Below are 12,926 nucleotides of genomic sequence, written 5' to 3' on the forward strand. Positions count from 1 at the left end.
CCCGTGCTTGAATATTTATAGGGATACCTTACAAGGCAGCCTGCCAACTACATTTTGAGACCTTCGACCTAACAGTACCTGAGGAGAGTCACAGGGAGGAAGGAGTAATTATAGACCGAAAAGTTAATACCGTCCGTTAGTTAAATCATAAAGTGGCCCTCTTGGTGCAGTGGCAGCGTGTCAGTCTCATTAAAACAAATAGGAAAGGCATTAATTACAAAAATGATTTATTTCTGCTCCTTTCATACATCTCACTGTGCAGGAAACGCGCTTGCAGACACATCTGAAATAACGCACTGCGCACACTCTGCTTAAAGGCAAAGCACCGGAGGTAAAGCTGATCGTCTGTCCAGTTCTCAGCTTACGAAATCTCGCTTCCTGATTTTACCTTAATTTTTGAAAGTCACAAATGTCATCTCCAAAAAATGTTAAGGGGGCTGTAAAAAATAATCACTTTATTCAGTATTATAGTTGTAGAAATGGAGTATATTTTCTCTAAGAAATGAAAAACTAAGAAGAAAATGCCAACATCGTTGGTACGTCGGCAGAGGCCAGCAGGAAAAATACTGTGATGAGCTTGTCTCTCCGACGCCAAGAAGACATTCTAGGCCCAGCTTTCACACGCTTCCTATGTTTCCACTAGATGCTGCTTTTCTGCTGCTTCGTTCCTTTCCAGGGTTCACATCAGAGGGTTCGTACAGCCTTTCAAGCTTCATTAGCAGGAGCCAACCCAGTGCCCACAGATCTCTTCTCAAAAGGCATCTTAACCCATCAGATAGCCCCTGCAGGGATAAAATTTATAAACACAGAAAGTCAAAGGGAGCAACATTTCAAAACACTGAAACAAATGTTATGATGAACCAAATGAAAATCTGAAAATGTAACTGTAATTGCTTCTTATGGTTTTTATTTCAAATCTTGCCTCCCCAATAAATAAAGACATGACTGCGCTTCAGTTCCATTACCCTTTCCCCTCAAAGCATATAGTTACAAAGCAATACGGTTCCAAACCTGGAGGCAAATGAACAGAGACTCCGACGACTGTAAAGGTTGTTAAAGCCAGGCCGTGAAGGCTCCTTTGACAAGGACTGATTTAAAATGCAATCGAATAGCTAGGTTATCTATGTCCTCAAATCACAAAATCAGCAACAAAATAAAGAGGAGAAAGGAAAGGATGAAATGACACAGGTATACAATTACATTGAGAACTGGCAGGTTACATCAAGGAAATAAACTAAAAAACTAAAAAGTATTACTAGGTCTAATAAAGCATAAATGGAAAAAGACTCTGAGTCAAGAAAGCAAAATTATATTTAGTGTCCAGCAAATAACAGTTATCAAATAATAAATATTTGCTAAATACCAATGTAAATGCTGAGGCAATAAAACACTTTAGAAAGTGGTCTGTCACAAAAGAAGATAAGGTTTTAGTACATGCAGATTTAAATTTCAGTTACATGGAAAAATTGCATATATGCGTTTTCCTAGCCCCTAAATGATATTATTACACGCTTAATTTTATTTTTCATTTCCCCTTCCCTTCAGAATTTCTTTTCTGAATTGATCTCATGATCTCAGGATTTACTCAAGAGCTCCCTAGCTTTTCTCATCAGGATTAATATGCAGTAGTTCAAACTGCTAAAAAGGCAGTTGTTGCCACTCTGTCCTCAACTGCGTAATAAAATCTATTCAATAGATTATTTCATATAGCTTCTATTTTTAAAATTTTTTTAATGTTTATTTATTTTTAAGAGCAAGACAGAGCATGAGCAAGGGAGGGACAGAGAGGGAGACAGGGAGACACAGAATCTGAAGCAGGCTCCGGGCTCTGAGCTGTCAGCACAGAACCCAACATGGGGCCGGAACTCACAAACCATGAGATTGTGACCTGAGCTGAAGTCAGAGGCTTAACTGACTGAGCCACTCAGGCCACCCCTATACAACTTTTATAACACGCTTGCCTAAACGTGGAAACCCATCCCTCTGCTCCCAACCAAACACTCTGCTTAACTGTAGAACATTACACCATGGGGGGCCAGGGTGGCTCAATCAGTTAAGCCTCCAACTTCAGCTCAGGTCATGATCTCACGGTTCCTGAGTTCAAGCCCCACTTCAGGCTCTGTGCTGACAGCTCGGAGCCCGGAGCCAGCTTCGGATTCTGTGTCCCATTCTCTCTCTGACCCTGCTCTGCTCACACTGTCTCTTTCTCAAAAGTAAATCAATGTTTAAAAAAAAATTTAGAACATTACACTATAACATAGGTCATCTTTTATTGTTTCTTTTTTAAATTCTGTTTTTATGTCAAACTACCCTAAGAGTGAAGGCTAAAGAGAATCTAATGAAGGGCGCCTGAGTGGCTCAGTCAGTTAAACCTCCAACTTTAGCTCAGGTCATGTTCTCATGGTTTGTGTGTTCGAGCCCCATAGCGGGCTCTGTGCTGACAGTTCAGACAGAGCCTGTAGCCTGCTCTGGAGGCTGTGTCTCCCTCTCTCTCTGCCCCTCCCCTGCTCACACGTTCTCTCTCTCAAAAATAAACATTAAAAAAAATTTAAGAGAATCTAATGACAATTCATTATTTTTCAGAAGAACCAAGTACAAACTTGTACCAAAGTCTTCCACCCAAGCATTACTTCCTTCCTGTAGGCCCGTGCATATTAAAGAGGTACCTAAGAAACACACACAATTCCACATATATTATTTTATGAATTATATTAGAAAATTTTTATTTTCAAAATTAAAATTGCTTCTTTGTAACTGTACTAACACCATAAAAACATTATGCAGAAAAACTTGATTTTTCACTTTAAATGCAGTCATATATGCGAAGAGTCAATAAAGTCATTCATTTTATTACTGTCCATGTTTCTTCAAAAGACAAGGCATCAAAAAACCCATGTTTTGATTTGTAAAATATGTATATATGTATATCTGTAGTGAAGACATGAGGTCTTTAAAAAAGCATAAATCATAAAATATAAAACTAATAGTACCAATTCACTATTATTGCTTTTTTCCTTTTTACAGGTTTGTCTTACTAAAGATACCAGATACTTTGTGGAAGACTTCAACCCCGGAGCTTACCATCAGGAATCTATAGCATGGCCATCCTTTATCTCAGATGCTCGTGACGTACTGGAGCTGAAAACACCATGGTTACTGGTGTTTTTTAATGTCTTTTTGTTGCTGCTGTTCTACGTGTTATGTATCAAGGCGTTTAAAATATGCTGGGATATCAAAGACCATGTGTGAGAAGACATTCCCCTCCTTGCTTGTGGTACTAACCGCAGCCCTACTGTGCGGGCCCACAGACAGGGCACAGCATCTTGTTTGGGGCCTGCAAACACTCCAGAAAATGCACTACTGTTGCTTCCCTTCCTTTTCTAAAACTGTTGGTTGTTTCTCCCCACTCCTCACCCAAGAAAGGGACTTAGGAGCTGCAGATGAGCAATCATATCAAAGAAGGAACCACAGATTCCTTCCCCTTAAAATTCTAAATCCTAGAGGGACGTCTGGGGGTGGCTCAGTCGGTAAGCGTCCGACTTCAGCTCAGGTCATGATCTCACAGTTCGTGGACTCGAGCCCCGCATCGGGTTCTGTGCTGACAGCTCAGAGCCTGGAGCCTGTTTCAGATTCTGTGTCTCCCTCTCTCTCTGCCCCTCCCTTGTTCACACTGTCTCAAAAATAAACAAACATTTAAAAAAATTTTTAAAAATTAAATCCTAGATTTAGTTGCATGACAACTCACGTTAAGAATCAACTATCTGAAAAAAAAAATAAAAAAAAAAAAAAAAGAATCAACTATCTGTTTAGATCATTGTTCTCCTTGGGTTATATCAAGACATAATTTACACCTGGGAGATTTTATATATATAAGGAGTATACCCTATTTCTTATTGTTCACTCAGTCATCAATCTTGGATGCTGGCCTACAGGATGGGGCAAGAAGACAAATATTTACATAAATATTTGCAACAGAGAGGTGCCTGAGTGGCTCAGTCAGTATTGTGTCCGATTCTGGATTTCAGCTCAGGTCATGATCCCAGGGTTCTTGGATTGAGCCCCACGTCAGGATCCAGCTGAGCATGGAGCCTGTTTGAGATTCTCTCCCTCTCTCTCTGTCCCTCTGCCTCTCTCTCCCACTAAAACTAAAATAAAACTTTTTTTACATAAAAAATAAACTAAGTAATTGCAACAGTAAGATGAAGGCAATCCAGAGAATTAAGCACTTTCCAAAGGTTTTTTTTTGGTTTTCTAAGCAGATCACTCTATTATCCTCAAAGTCAAATACCTGAGCTAAAAAGAAATGCATTTACATCCTAAGAAGACCTAAAACTATAAGGAGGAATGAGAAGCTTAGGTAGAATAAAAACAAATCTGGCTCTATGGGCAAAACCAGCCCACTTTTCCCCCCCAGTTTTGTTTGTTTGTTTTTGAGAGAGCAAGGCGAGGGGGCCTCCATAGGGGAGGCAGAGAGAGGAGAGAGCATGTTAAGTGGGCTCCAGACCCAGCATGATGGAGGCTCCATCCCAGGGCCTGGGGTCATGACCTGAGCCAAAATCAAGAGTCTGACGCTCAACCAACCGAGTCGCCCGGGCGCCCCGCACCAGCCCACTTCTACTCTGCTATATGCCTCCAGAGGGCCCGTCTCTTTCGGCTGTTAGTTTGTAGTGGCCTCTTGATCTCCCTCAGAGCCTCCTCTTTTCTTGTTTTGCTCTGGAAAACTTCAGCCTCTTTCTACCAAGTATATCCTTTCCAACAGGGACAGAAAAAAAGAGGAACAAAAATAGGAGGTTGAAGTACCTAATTCTTCATACAATTTAGCCAATGGCCAAAACTGTTCTCTCCAGACAAAAATAAAAGCCACTGGCAGAGAAGTGTGAGGGAACTATGTGGTCACACCGATGTTCAGCTGACAGAGAATGCTGCTCTTCCCCCCCCCCCCCCCCCCCCCCCCCCCCCACCACGAGGAGGACAGGACTGCAGGGTACAGGAGGGCTTCGGACTTTGCAGGGGACGTCTGTCCCTTCTACTCCACGTGTCACAGACAGTGGACAGGTTACGCCACAGGATCAGTGAACCTGGGAAACACACACATTCCGGGACTCTCTTTTACTGGCTGTTGTAGTAAAACACGGGATATCAGTTCTAAGAAATCAGTATAGTTGACACTTGCTGTTCAACATGTTCCCTGAAAAATGAATTTACTAAAATCTAATCTTCGTATGGTACGCTTGCCCAATTACTAATTCTTCCACAGGGGAATTAAGAACATACATAGGGAAATGGGATCAGACTTGTCCATATTTCAAATTAACGATCTCAAATGGAATTATAAAAGTTACCATGAAACCAATTATTTTGGTTTTAAAAATACTGTATATTTTCTGAAACAAAATCTTACACACACACACACACACACACACACACACACACACACACACAGGATCCTTTCCCATCTTTTTGGAGAGGCAAGAACTCCCTCCCTGTCCAAAGCTTAATGGGTTTTCTTCATACCAGTATTCAAAGAGCAGCAGCAGTTAATGCCTTAAAATATTTTCTGCTATCACTAGTACTACTGAAATCCCGGATGTCATAGATTAACCAAAAAGCAATTTAAAGAAACAAGATCTCCAGTCAGTGGTCAGTGATGTTACAGCAAAATAACCGTTTTCTCATGAACACGCCCGGAGATGATACTCAGAGAGACAACTGGTCTCAACTGCACTCGTAACCACAGCTATAACCATGAGCCAGTCACAAATTCCTTTGGTTCTCAGAATGTTCATCGGTTTAAATGAGGGTTACAGGAAATCTCCTATGATTTTATCTGATCCAAGTGATTACTTTACCAACTTGCAACAGAGGTGAAGCTGCTGACTACGAAGTACTGGGTAACTTACGGCAGTTTCATCCTCATGAATACTCTAGCCATGAAAAAACTCAATAGGACACAGACGAATCCAATGAATAAAAGAAGAAATCTATTGAGTTTTGGAATGTTTGGTGCGTTCGACCGGTCCAGGATGATGAAACCTAAGCCTCCCATTGTGAACAGGAAGCTGGATGCGAGTCCTTCCATGATATATTGTCCATTTACTCTGAAAAAGAAAGACCAGAGCAGAACAATAAATGAAAATTCCCAGAAAAATAAGCAACTTGTCTTTAGATTAAAATTCCTATTTCTGCTAAAATATTTGTGCTATTTTTTTATTCTTACCCTTCTTTACCACATTTCCGTATATTCATTTCAATTGCTGCCGTCTCTGAATTATGTAGTATGTATCAAGCACTAGGTTCTAGGGACACAACAACAAAAATCTGTGTCTTCATGGGGGGATGTTCAAAGAACAGTTTTAAAACCTCAACTAACACAACTGTCTATGTAAAATCAATGCTGAGATTTTAATTATTAGCTCAAAAAGGTAATTAGTGTATGTATATAAACCCTTAACCCAAAACTTTTGTCTTGCTTTTAAAAATCAGGGCATTTAAACTTCTAGTATCAAATTCAAATTTTGAATTGGCAAGAAATGTTTCTAGAAGTTTCATAAGAATAAACCTCTTGTTTCAAAGGAAAAATTTTAAAAAACTTTTTTTTATGTTTTTTATTTATTTTGGGGAGATGAGAGAGACAGCGTGAGCAGGGGAAGGTCAAAGAGAGAGAGAGAGGGAGACACAGAATCAGAAGCAGGCTCCAGGCTCTGAGCTAGCTGTCAGCACAGAGCCCGACATGGGGCTCGAACCCACGAACCGTGAGATCATGACCTGAGCCGAAGCTGGATGCTTAACCGAGTGAGCCACCCAGGCGCCTCTAAAGTTAAATGTAAATACATATAGCTGTGTTTAGACAATTATCAAATTAATTTTATTTTTTTAATATAATTTATTGTCAAATTGGTTTCCATACATCAAGTGGATTTTAGAAAGCAATATAATAGTGAACCAAACCACACTGAAATGGTGTTTCATTACTCAAATGAACACCCATGTCTCAAAAATTATTTTTAATGTTTAATTTCAGGGAGAGAGCGAAAGGAAGGGGCAGAGAGAGAAAGGAAAAGAGAGAATCCCAAGCAGGCTCCACACAGCAGAGAGTCCAACATGGGGCTCGATCTCACAAACTGTGAAAACATGACCTAAGCCAAAATCAAGAGTCAGATGCTTAACCAACTGAGCCACTCAGGGACCTCAAAAATTATTATTTTTTATTTAATAATATAGTCCAGGGGTCTACAGATTTTTTTCTTAAATGGCCAGATAATACAGGTGTGAGGCTTGCAGGCTATACGGTTTGTGTCACACTTACCAACGTAGCTTGAAAGCAGCCACAGATAGTATATAAACAAATGGGCATGCCAAGTTCCAATAAAACATTACTTACAAAGGAACCTGGGTGGCTCAGTGGTTAAGAGTTCAACTTCAGCTCAGATCATGACCTCACAGTTTGTGGGTTTGAGCCCCACAAAGGGCTCTGTGCTGACCGCTCAAAGCCTGGAGCCTGCTTCGGATTTTGTGTTTCCCTCCCTCTCTCTCTGCCCCTCCCCTGCTAGTTCTCTATCTCTCAAAAATAAATACTAAAAAAAAAAAAAAAAACCTTACAAGTAAACTGGTACCTGCTATTTTCTCATCCCCATAATAGCCTATAAATGGATTTTAAACCAATACGCTCCTTTAAATGAGTAATCATGTCAATCCCTGTGAAATATTCTATTTCCTAATAAATAATATGTTTCTGTTCTTGCCCATTTCCTGCCATCTTGGAATTTAGCATTTTAAAGCAGCTATTATCTAAATGCAGACAGACTCATAGGTTTCACTGTATTTTTAAAAAGCACTCATGCCCCAGCAACCTTCTTTCCTACCAAATCATTCAGAAAGGCAACTGTTACCTGTAGGCCAAGAAAGCTACTGGTCTCTGATGTCCGTGCTCATCGGTCATAGAGCCAACACTTGGAGGTTCAACAATAACATCATAAATTATTCCTATATGGAAGATAACAGCATAGATTAGATTGGATTCCTAATTTTTAAAATGGATTAGAATTTTCATCTGTCTCTAAAGATTCATTTATAGATAAACAGGACTGTTCTGATATGTTATTATAATCAAGTGGGGCCCAGCGAACCTCCTAAACTTCAGATAAGCCAATCAGAAATTCAACTCGGTATTTTAGTAAATTATCTCTAAAACAAGGTAATTTCATAAAAGAAATTCATTTAGTAACTGTTTCTAATCCTCAAGAATTACTCCATGATATGGATGCCTGCATGGCTCAGTCGGCTGAGCTTCCGACTTCAGCTCAGGTCATGATCTTGTGGTCTGTCGGTTTGAGCCTGCACTGGGCTCTGTGCTGACAGCTCAGAGCCTAGAGCCTAGAGCCTGCTTCAGATTCTGTCTGCCTCTCTCTCTGCCCCTTCCCCATTCATATTCTGTCTGTCTCTCTCTCTCTCAGATAAACATCAAAAAAAAACTACTCATGGATAAAGGAGATTAAACATTAAAGGCTACATTTTAGTTCAAGAAAATGCTGTCAAGAGATACTGTAGAGAAATTTTCTTACTTAAATGCAAAATAAGGAGACACTTTTAAATCATACCAATAGGCAGATAGGCAATACTAGAGATTCGTGATCATTAATGTTAATGTCCACCACTTATGTCACAACATCCCTATGATCATTAATATTAATGTCCATCAACATTAATATTTTCCCAATCTCCCACTGTCAACATCCACTCTTTACATTCTCTACTCTTCTCCAACATCCTCTTAAGCACAGTAAGACTGTGTCTCCCTCACCCTTGACCAACAAAGCAATCACATGGGAACCCCTAGTCCCTCCACCACCTCCACCAAACCTAGGGACTGGCATCTGCCACCACCCTCTCCTCCTTCCCTCCGGCTCTAAGAGAGGAAGAGTCCCTCCTCCTACAATGTGGGACTCCTTCTGCAATTATCAGGACTCCACGTCCTCTTGCCCTTCTCAGAGACTTTGTTCCTTTGGCTATCTCTCCTCCTTCCTGTTTCAACTTCTCCTTCCTACATCAACAGTGCCTTGATTCCAGACCCTCCTGGTTAACATCCTATTACTAGGCTTCCTTTTGTAAAGAAAGTCAGACTTCCTTCTTGGGGGGAAAAAAGGTAAACTTGTCTCCCTTTCCTTACCTATTCTGCATTCTTCAACTCAAACTTGGTATCTGCCTCTGCTGATCTTACCCTTGCTAAAGTTGCCAATGATCTCCATGGTGCCAAATTCAATGGACATTTTTCAGTTATCTTAGGCGGGGCTTCCCAGCAGTGCTCAATCTAGTTTACTACATCCATTTTCTTTGGGGGAAAATTGGCTTCTTGTGGCTTCTGTTATTCTCCTGTCCATGTTTCTTGCTACCTCTCTAGCAGGGCCTTCTCTTCTATAAAATCATCGAATGTTGGGAGTTCCTTAGGGCTTGATTCACTGTCCTCTTTTTCTACATTCCCTCCCAAACTGAACTCCTCCCTTCCCAGGCTTTCAATTCCATGTGCTAATGGTGGTCAATATGCCAACTCCTGTCAAATAACATTAGCACCAGTAGATGTAAGCTCCCTAAGCATAAGGACTTGCACTATCTTCTGCACTATCATTCAAACAAACATTTATTAACCAACTTCAATACAGACCTATTTTCTCAGTTCTAGACTCGTATCTGCAACTTGACATGTCCAACTATTGCATGTGCCCAAGTGACCTATGGTTCACTGTATGCAGCAAAAACCTTCATCTCCTCAATCTTCGAAAATGACACCTCCATCTACTTAAGATGCTCAGACCTCAGAGTCCTTCATGCCACAATCCTGATAACCCAATCAACCGATCAAGACTTACTGAATCTACTTGCAAACTATCTTTCACTGTATTTTCCTCCATCTCCACTGCCACCAACCTAGTTAGTCTTAGCTACAAAACCCACCTAACGGGTCTCTTGGTTCCATATCTGTCCATCCTCTTCCCTTTGCCTACTATTTCCTTTCCCCCAATTCTTCAGATTTTGGCTAACATGTCATTTACCCAGGAACTGCACTGCAAAGTGAATGATGTTCCCAACTCCTGGTATTTTCTCATATTCTCTTGTTCTTTCCCTTCAGTGTATCTCTGGCAGTTTGTAATGGAAAAAACAATGAATGCAGTGGGAATAGATTTATGTGATATTTAGCCAACCTCAACCATGACATTATAAGCTTCAGGAGGACAGTGTCCTTAAGTTTTGTTCACTGTCGTTCCCAGTACCTAGTGCCTGGAACTTATTCGGGCCTCAATACATTGCTTGCTGAATATTTCTCAGCAATAAATATTGTTTATTTATGGAAGTACACTCACAGTTTTTAGAAGAAACTCCTTTCCAGTGGCAAAACCAATTATTTGTATGAGATACCTAATGGCCTTGGCCACTAAAATGTGTCCTTTGCAATCTGCCCCTGGGATTGGAGCAGAGAATCTCCTTGTTACAACAATCAACAGGAAATCAAGTGGACAGAATGCAAACTGTGAGGCTTCTACCAAAGGCTCGGGCTGCATGAGAGGTTAGGGTTAGGAGAAAAGACTAACAGATCAAGCAGATGAAGATTCTTTTTTTCTTAAATCACATCCATTTTAAATTTCATTTATACAACACAGCACCCATTAATGTGCTGAACAAATGTTAATGCAATGTTAGGATATTATCTTACCAACATAAAAAAGTATTTAAAATGTATTTTACTTAAATGAGTGTAAGTTAACGATCATTATTCTAGATTGGGGGTGGGAGCAGATCCAAAGACACATTCTAATACTAAACCCTCAAAGTTTCATATTCCTCCTCTTCAGTAACAACTCATCTCACATCTATAAAAACAAAGATGCCTATGACTATTCCCTTAAAAACGAAACTTTTGCTATCCCTAATCTGTACACTTTAATTCAAATTAAATTTGTAGTATCCAAAATTAAGCACCCCACTTCTGGAAGTACAACAGAGCAGTCTTGAGTAAATCGTGTTACTGTGCCTTGAAAGGGTGGTGGCCTGAAAATTGTAATCGGATTGCCAACTCATCACTATCCAGAACGACGCCCCTTTTGCAACTTTTTATCTGGGGAAGATAAAACAGGATCGGGCAATTCTGGAGTGTGTAATAGTACTGCTATCTTCCTTATTCTTTAAATTCTCAACTTCTGCTTTTTGAAATACAATACCTTCTGCAAATCTAACTCCAATCTCAAATATTAATCAAAACCGTGGATTTGGAAAATTCCATTCACATTTATTGCTGACCAGGGCAAAATGCAACAACAGACCCTTAGGTGTGAACTAGCAAACCCAAGGGTTGTCAAGTCTCTTCGACGGTTCCAGGGGTGCACGTAAGGGTAAGGTAAAAGTCCCAAAACCCTCCTGACCAACCATGGAAGTAGAATAGGCAAGACTAGACTTCTCCAGGGCCTCTGTCAAACAATTTACGGCAGGCAATAAACAGAGTAACAATCTGGGCTTAAAAAATATATTCGATTCGGATCTCTAGGCTAAGAGACTAGAGGTGCGGAAAGGCAATGGGCGTGAGAATATGGAGAACAAGGAGTAGCCTCTCAGGATACAGGACAGGGTGTGAGGGCTCATGAACCTCTGGGCTGTTACTACTTGAGACCCTAGAAATTCCCTCCACCCTGCGAAAAGATCTACAGCACAGAGATGCTTCCCCGGGGCTGAGAGCGGAACGGACGCGCCTCCCGGGCCGGCCGGCTCTCCGCGTCGCTGCGCCTCTCGGGCCCGAGCCAGCCCGCGTTACCTCCGGTAATGAGAAAGTAAGACACCACCACCAGAGCGTACACCGTCATGGCCGACGGCATATGCACCCAGGGCGGCTTCTTCAGCTTCAGGTTGGGGCATTCGAGCACTAAGAACGGGACCCGGTACAAAGTCTCCATGTTGGTAGCGGCAAGGAAACCTCACGACCTCAAGCCCTACACGCCACCCGGAAACAGGCCCGCCCTCCCATTCCCTGGCGCGTGCGCCGGCGAACGGAAATTGCAGGTCCCTAACTCTAGGAGAACTTTATATATACATATATAGGAAAAAGAAGAAACCATGAAGAAAGAATAAGCAATACGATTTCAAGCTATTGATTATTAAATATGGTTAGGCATAAATTTGAATAAGAAGCTCAGTTATTTCCAATGAATGGACACGTGATTTATGTATCTTCCAGGACCTGCAGGGCCTCAGACGTGGCCAAGCGAGAGAAGCAGAGGACGCCTCTTACATCTGAGCCCCTCCCACTTGCCGGTGTTGGGGATTTGGAAGCTGATTGGATGCGGGCGTTCTAGGTTCCCAGAGCTGCAAGATGAATGGGGACGTTTGGGACGTTCTGCCTTTTCTTTTTTTTTTTTTCAAAAGCCCGAGAAAGTCCTAGTTGCTGAACTTTTGTTTCCCGGTGTAGTAGTGGAGACAATAATAATAATTGTTATTAAAAATTGCTAAAGTAGTATATTATCAAAGTTTCGAAAATATCCAGTCCAGATCTATCAAAATTATCAAGAAGCCATCTCCACAGGATGCCTAAGCTGACACCTTGACGTGACCAAAATACTATTTTAAATAACCCACGTCCTCCCCTCCACTTTGCTTCTCCCTCAACCATCCCTATCTTCATAAATGCTAAAATTACTGGTAGAAAATCTTGAAATCAGCTTGGTTTCTTTATTAAAACGCCATGTCCAAAATATCAGCAATAATGAATGAGGTGGGATTACACAGGAATCAGTATTTATACATAGGAAATTTTTCTGGGAATTGTAAAGCAGAATGTTTCTGAAATTACCGTAGTTTTATAGATAAAGAAAACAGGAACAATGAAAAATAAGTTGCCTTTAAGAAATTAGGGAGATGGGGCGCCTGGGTGGCTCAGTCGGTTAAGC

At 41.0% G+C, this 12,926-nt stretch overlaps 1 protein-coding gene across 1 annotated transcript; it reads right to left on the minus strand.

Annotated features, from left to right (window-relative positions):
* Nucleotides 1-210: 210 nt before the first annotated feature.
* Nucleotides 211-11,992, minus strand: OSTC (oligosaccharyltransferase complex non-catalytic subunit). Its single transcript, XM_029942080.1, has 4 exons — nt 11,798-11,992; nt 7,890-7,983; nt 5,901-6,098; nt 211-782 (listed from the first exon to the last, which is right to left on the minus strand). The coding sequence occupies exons 1-4, from the start codon at nt 11,934-11,936 to the stop codon at nt 764-766; spliced, it is 450 nt and encodes a 149-aa protein (XP_029797940.1). The 5' UTR covers nt 11,937-11,992; the 3' UTR covers nt 211-763.
* Between the last annotated feature and the right edge of the window lie 934 nt (nt 11,993-12,926).

This window comes from Suricata suricatta, chromosome 1, assembly GCF_006229205.1.
Source record: "Suricata suricatta isolate VVHF042 chromosome 1, meerkat_22Aug2017_6uvM2_HiC, whole genome shotgun sequence".
NCBI classification, from domain to species: domain Eukaryota; kingdom Metazoa; phylum Chordata; class Mammalia; order Carnivora; family Herpestidae; genus Suricata; species Suricata suricatta.

What these genes read in the sequence shown, in the direction of transcription:
- OSTC (XM_029942080.1), bottom strand. Translation starts at nt 11,936, where the DNA reads ATGGAGACTTTGTACCGGGTCCCGTTCTTAGTGCTCGAATGCCCCAAC. An exon ending in TTACTTTCTCATTACCGGAG is followed by an intron (nt 7,984 to 11,797) that starts GTAACGCGGGCT and finishes TCTTCCATATAG; the next exon opens with GAATAATTTATGATGTTATT. An exon ending in GTAGCTTTCTTGGCCTACAG is followed by an intron (nt 6,099 to 7,889) that starts GTAACAGTTGCC and finishes TTTCTTTTTCAG; the next exon opens with AGTAAATGGACAATATATCA.